Source organism: Pelobates fuscus, chromosome 3 (genome assembly GCF_036172605.1).
Source record: "Pelobates fuscus isolate aPelFus1 chromosome 3, aPelFus1.pri, whole genome shotgun sequence".
Classification (NCBI taxonomy): domain Eukaryota; kingdom Metazoa; phylum Chordata; class Amphibia; order Anura; family Pelobatidae; genus Pelobates; species Pelobates fuscus.
In genome coordinates this window covers 424,319,931-424,326,755 of record NC_086319.1, presented here as the reverse complement: position 1 = coordinate 424,326,755, position 6,825 = coordinate 424,319,931, and the positions used below count along the sequence as shown (strand labels likewise).

At 47.6% G+C, this 6,825-nt stretch overlaps 1 protein-coding gene across 1 annotated transcript in view; it reads right to left on the bottom strand.

Annotated features, from left to right (window-relative positions):
- Window positions 1-5,839: 5,839 nt before the first annotated feature.
- LOC134601573 (phospholipid scramblase 1-like) overlaps window positions 5,840-6,825 on the bottom strand; it is a 122,648-nt gene continuing 121,662 nt past the window's right edge. Inside the window, exon 8 of the mRNA XM_063446096.1 lies at window positions 5,840-6,405. Coding sequence (XP_063302166.1) covers window positions 6,328-6,405 — 78 coding nt within the window. The 3' untranslated portion in view covers window positions 5,840-6,327. The remainder of the gene's footprint in view (window positions 6,406-6,825) is intronic.

Here is a 6,825-nt window from a genome sequence, read left to right as displayed (position 1 = left end):
TGCCAGATCGTGCTAACTCCCCTGCGTGTGTTTTCATATAGTTGGCGGCCTGGCATAAAGCCCACCTGGTCTGGGTGGATCAGGCGCGGGAGCAGGGGGGTCAGTCTGGATGCCAAGATTTTAGCGAATATTTTAAGGTCGGTGTTGATTAATGAGATGGGCCTGTAGCTCGGGGCCAGTGTCTCGTCTTTCCCTGGTTTTGGCAGAAGGACAACGTTTGCCATTGCCATGTCACCATCGGGTGTCCCTCCCTGCAGAAAGTGGTTGCTGAGGGTTGTGAGGGGTGGGGCTAATACGTCTTTGAATTGTTTGTAGTAGCTAATGTCATAGCCGTCTGGTCCTGGTGCTTTGTTGCCTTTCAGGGATGCTATTGCTGCCTCTACCTCCATCTGTGTGATTGGTGCCTGCAGATCATCGGCTTCGGCTCCGCTCACCCTTGGAATAGTGAGTTCGGAGAGGAAGCGACGCATGTTTGCCATATATGTTGTGTTGGTGGTCTGGAGTTGGGGGGAGTGGTTGTAAAGGTCGGAGAAGTAGGACGTAAACACTTCGTTTATAGTGTCAGGAGTTTTGGCTAGTGTGTTTGTTGTTGTGCGTATTTTTGTTATGATTTTGCCTTGCGGTCTCGGGCGGAGGACTCTTGCTAGGAGTGTATCTGTCTTATTGGCCTTTTCATAGAAAAGTCGTTTTGACCATAGAATAGACCGTGAGACCGTCTCCAGAGTGGTGTCCCTGATTGCGTGTCTGATGTCATTGAGTTCCCTGAGGAGTGTGTCTGTTGGGTTTGTTTTGTGTTGTTGCTCCTTTTTGCGTAGGGCAGATTGTAAGTCAAGTAGCTGTTTCGTTTTGGCCCTCTTTTTCTGTGTGGCCAGTTTTATGAAGTGTCCACGTATTACTGTTTTATGTGCTGCCCACACCGTGGTAGGGCTAACCTCGGGGGTAGTGTTTATGTCAATGTATTCTGTGATGGCGTGTTGGATGGTTGTTCGTGTTGTGTCATCCTTTAATAGGCTATTGTTGAGCCTCCACGACCAGTTGGATTTGTAGCACAAATTGCTGAGTGTGAGTGTGATGTCTGCGTGATCTGACCATGTGATGTTATTAATTTCCGTGTGGATTGTTTTGGCCATCCCTGTTCCGTTGAGAAATATGTTGTCTATTCTGGAGTAGGTGTTGTGTGGTGCTGAATAGAACGTGTAGTCTGTTGTGGTTGGGTGTTGCAGCCGCCAGGCGTCAAGGAGGCCTGTGTGTGTCAGGAATGTGTGTAATTGCTTGTCTTGGCTCCCTCTGCCCTGTGATCTGACGGTGCCTGGTTTCGCGCTTCTGTCAGCTGCTGGGCTGGGTACAGCATTGAAGTCACCCCCTACCAGGAGGACCCCTCCCCCTGTTCCCGCCACCAGCATTTCCAGGCTCGCCCAGAACTGCTGGTCTGGCTCGTTGGGAGCATAAACATTAATAATGTGTATTTTAGTGGTGTAGAGTGTGCCCCCTATGTATATAAATCTCCCCTCTGGGTCAGTTTGAATGGTGGTGATGTTTAGGGGACAGTTTTTATGTAGGAGTATTGCTACTCCTGCCCGTTTCCGTAGTGCTCGTGCTTCGTGAACTGTCGTGTAGTTTCTGTCCGTCAACCTAGTGGTCGCCGACCTGGGGAGGTGTGTCTCCTGTATTAGTGCTATGTCGATTTTTTGGGCTTTTAAGTCCCTCACCAGCAATCTACGCTTGTTGGGGGAGTTAAGGCCTTTGACATTTAATGATAGTACCTTAAGGGCCATTTGGAGATGTATTCAGAGCATTGAGTGTGGCGGGGTCCCCCTTCCTCCGGGAACCATGGGCTGAGGTGTGCGCTGAGTTGCTTACGGGGTTCCTCCTCGGGGTCGCAGGGAGCATCCAGGCAGCGAGAGCGGCTGAGGAATCGGTACTTGTCTTAAAGAGTAGAGTAGGAAAAAGAAAGATAACTTGAGTAATAAAGAACATTTGCATTACATATTCACTTAAACAATTGACATAAACATTTGTTAACCATCTGGTCTTAACCTGTGCCAGATGAGATTGGGGGTGTTCACCCCCTCCGAGTGGCGTAAAAAAAATCACCTCTCGGAGTCGGTGATTTCCCCGCGTTAATCCACTGTGGTGTGAGTTACAACTATCTTCGTGTTGTCGCCCCTGGGGCCTGTGGGACCTCCCCTGTGAGTGTTTGCTCTAACTTTCATACCCTCCTGGGTTAGTCTATAGAGGGTGTAATTAAGGTTTACTGGATTGTTGCGTGTCTTGCTGTATGACCTCCCGTTCTCCCTCCAGCTTTGTTTCTCATTAGTGCATGAGGAAAACATTTCAGCCCTGTGTGTTAGGCGTATTAGTGGAATGGTGGAGTGAGGTGTAGTTGGGAGTGTTTCAGCGTGTCTAGGAGTGTCCCCCTACCTGTGTGCAATATTTGCCTGAGAGTCACCCCCCCCTCCCCCCTCCCTCTTGTGCTCGGGTGACCATCCCGGCTCCGTAGTAGGGAAATGCATTAAAGGTGTAATATATTGAGTCGTGATGACATGGGATTTGAACTGTCTTAGTGCATCACTCCCAGTGCAAACAGCACCCTTGCGTTAAGTCCATTCAGGCTGTGTTCGTGGTCTGTGGTGCTGTTGGTGTCAGTGCCGCTGTGCAGCTTGTAGTGAGGTAGTCTGCTCTCTCCTTCTTCTCTTTCCCCCTTGGTTTACTGGAGACAGTTCCATCCAAAGGTCTTGATCAAATTGAGGAGAGGGTTGTCGGGGGTTTAAGGGGTGTGTGAGTCCAGGTGTCTGCTCTCAGAAGAACTTAACTGTCCAGAGTGTCAAAGTTGCTGCAATAAGTCTTGTGGGCGCTCTTTTGAGGTTGCGCCTGGCTGTTTGCGGGTCTCAGTCCTCTCGGTCCGCTTGTGCTGCGATCGTGTACCACTCTCTCGGGAGGGGTGTAAGGGCCGGTCGGGTAGGCCCAGGTAGGGCGAAGTCTTGCGGTGGCGTGATTCCTAAGTCCCTGAGGAACTTGTGTGAGTCTCCTCCCGGTGTGTAGGCTATTGTTCTTCCAGCTGTGAAGGCCACAATTTTGAATGGGTGTCCCCAGGTGAAGCGGATTTCATGTTGCCGCAATATATCTGTCAGTGGCCTCCATTCTCTTCTTCTTTGCAAAGTGCTTGGGGCCAGATCTTGGTATAATGCGATGGATTTGCCTTTGTATGTGAGTTCATGTTGCCGATTATACCGCAGTAGGGCCTCTTTGGTTGAGAAGTGATGGAAGCATATAATGATGTCTCGTGGCACATCTGTGTTCGAGCGTCGGGCCCGCAGGGCTCTGTGCGCCCGGTCCATAGTCCATTGGGTCTTAGGGATTTCTGGTAGGAGGTTGCTGAAATATGCCTCCATGATTGGTGCCAGGGGGCCCTCTTGTGTTGCTTCTGGCCATCCTCTGACTCGGAGGTTATTCCGCCTCGTGCGGTTTGATAAATCCTCCACTTGCATTTCCAGGTCGCTGATGTAAAGGTTTAGGGACGTGGAGTGCTGTATCACTGTGTTATGGCCTTGCACTATGGTTTCCACGCGTTGCTCCAGCACAGCGGTGCGGGCGCCTAGGGCCTGGATCTCGGCCTTGATATCTCGGGCGCTACGGGTGATCTCTCCCGCCAGATAGGTTCTCACCTCCGCAAGCTGTTTCGAGATTTGTGCGGCGGTATCCTCACTCTGTTCAGGCTGTCCCTTATCCGTGTTGGAGGATGGGGAGTGGGAGCCTCGTGTGCCTGCCCGGCGGCCATCTTGTGCGGCCTGTGCGGATCTTGAGGCCGCGAACATGTCGGCCACTGTGGGAGAGGATTCTTGCGGTCCCCCCTGTTTTTTCTTGCGTGGGGTGGCTCTGGGACCTTTGTGGGGCATGTGAGTACCTTTTAGCGGTTGCGATGCTGTTTGCCGGTGCTGGATTTAGTGTGGATTCGCGGGAGCTCCCTTGTTAGGCTGCCATCTTCGTCGGCTGCCAGGCCACGCCCCCCAAGTGTAAGGCATTTTAATGTGTCCTTAGTGTCTTTTAAGTATGAAGGCAGAGTTTCTACAAATGACCGAAGAATTTTATCCACATAGATACTGCCTCTGCTAGTGAGACTATTTGTCCCTGAGACAATAGGTCTTGCTGTCAGGGTTGGTTGTTGCTTGTGAATTTTTGGAAGGCAGTAAAATGTGGAAATCGTCGGATTTTTGATGTAGATGCCTCCGTATTCATTCTTTGACAGTATACCATTGTCAAAGGCTTGATCCAACAGGGTTTTATAGTCCATCTGGTATCTTGCAGATGGATCCGAGGGTAGTAGCTTGTATGTCTTCTCGTCAAACAGGATAGTTTCGACCAGTTGTATATAGTGCTTCCTAGTCAGGAGGACAATGTTGCCTCCCTTATCTGCAGGTTTGATTATTATTTGGTCATTGTCCTTTAGTTCACACAGAGCTTTCCATTCATTACCAGAGAGATTGCTTCTTGGTTGTACTTTCAACATATCTGTATTGATCTTTTTGATCATAGTCGTAGTGGATATATGAGTCATTGCCTTTTATTTTTAACTGTGAGGAACAGGAGTTTGTTCTGATTCCCCCTGCCCATAGGGCGACTATGCACCTGTCATGTAAAATGGCAAAAAAGTAAAAACATATGTGGGTGTATGACTGTGGCGAAAGTAACCTCAACACAGGCTCTTGGAGGGGCCTGCTGGCCAGCCTCTTGCCAAAAGACTATTGGCCCTTTGGAAACTTATGTGATTTATGTATTTTTGTACTCCAGAAAGAGAGACCAACCATTGGCACTGGTTCCCTGGAACTGTTTTGGGCATGGGACCATGTGCACGGTCGATCAAGACTGTGATTGCATGGAGGTCCTGAACCCCTGAACGATCTGGGTTATTTTTTGATACGTTGGTCCCCCAAATTGGGGATATCGGGGGATGTGACTTTTGTGGGGTTTCCATGTGTTTTAGAAGTACTTTTGGGATATTGTAAAATGTATGTTTTCTGTGCCTGGAGATAATTCAGTTTAGTACAGTTCCTGACTCAATTACCTCTCTGGCACAGGGGAGGGATTATCCTATTTTGAGTGGTAGTGTCCTGGACCTGAGAGCCAATGTCATTACAGTGTGTACTTTGTCATAGTCCCCTCAGTTCCAATGGGGAATGCCTCTTGAAAATGTTATGGTAAACTCCTTTGCATGGGGTCCAGCATATGAGGCCAGTTGTGACTGCCAGTAAACAGTTCCTCTTCACCCTCAACATAGAGCCTTGTCTCATGTGTGGAGGGGACAGCTATAGTCATTTAGGGATTGCTATACTCCTTATACTCCCTGGGATTATAATCACTAGCCCTGGTAAGAGCTATCCTGCTATACTCTCTGGAGTAGGAGAGGTCTACCCACTGGAAGCTGGATCCTGGTCTTGGGTCCAGGGTGGGTGGAGGACAGCGAGACCCCAGCCAAGCTGTGGCAGCTGAGGGTCTACAGTGCTGATGGTGTAGTGCTTGGAGTACTCGGTGAGCACTAGGAAGCAGCGATTGGCGGAGGTACCCATTCGGGGTGCCAGGCGGTTCGTCACAATGACATCACTGCATTTATTACAGAAACTCGGACAGTTGGGTTTCAGCACTGGGCAATGCTGAGCAATGCTGGCCAATGTTAATAATGACCAGCCCCTATTAAACACAGCCAGGCTACAGCTATAGTTTTATTCCGAGATTTCAGTCAGTACAACATACATGTGATTTTTACTGATTGCATATGTTTATTTTTACATATAATGACATGATATAATGTACAGAAAGTCACAGTAATATAATGTAAGTCCTCTGGAAACTGAGATTGAAAAACGTGTACGCACAAGATTGTTTTCATGTGAGGCTCCATTTTCTTTGTAAATGTATATTACAAATCAAGCAAGTGGCGTCACAATCCATTTATAGCCTGGCACACTCAGGGCACACAATGCAAATGAAGAGGTGGAAGAGAAACAATATTTTGATTTCTCCTTTGCCAGTATCTATGTTTAGTGGCAGAAAAGGGAAACATTTTTGTCGATGATTGACAAGGAGGCAAGATGGAGGCGACCAGTTCCAGGATAGGACCTCACCAATACATATTTATAAAAATGAGAGGATAGATAAACGATTACATTTATACTCGTAGCATTTATTTTATCAATGCTCTGCAGAAGTGTTACTGATTGGAAAATGAAGGTGCGATAGTCTGCTTTTTATATGTTACAGATAGATGCAGTATATTGTATAAGAGTGATACAGGTTTGGCCTTTGCATGATGTCAGCAGATTTGAAGTGATGTCATATTGACGAACCATGGTTGGCCCGTCCCTTTGTCTTTCTCATGACCTCAATCCTCTTCTGGTGAATGAGATTGCCCTGCAAGATGAAATTAGATATCACTAGACAGATTGATAAAAGATGGGTATAACTAGACAGACAGATAGAAAACAGAAAGATATTCAGTGCTTGTAAAATACTGTTACAGTTCATGAGGGCATCTCTATCACCAAATCTGTGTCTCTCTTCTTCCGGTAAAAGTAGAAATTGGAAAAGCAGGAAAGAAGGATTAGCGTCTGGGAATTCTTCAAGAGTATATATGGAAGAAGAAGAGGTAACTAATAGTGTATTACATAAATTTGTAATAAAAGAAAGGGTAAAAGTAGTTCACTCACACTTTTCAGGTGCTTAGGCTCTGCTCCAACTTGAAGGCATGGGCGGAACATTCCCCGCCTAAGGATATAATGTGGTGCACAGTGGTGTATTTTGGATTTGTGCTGCCCTAGGCACAACTAAATT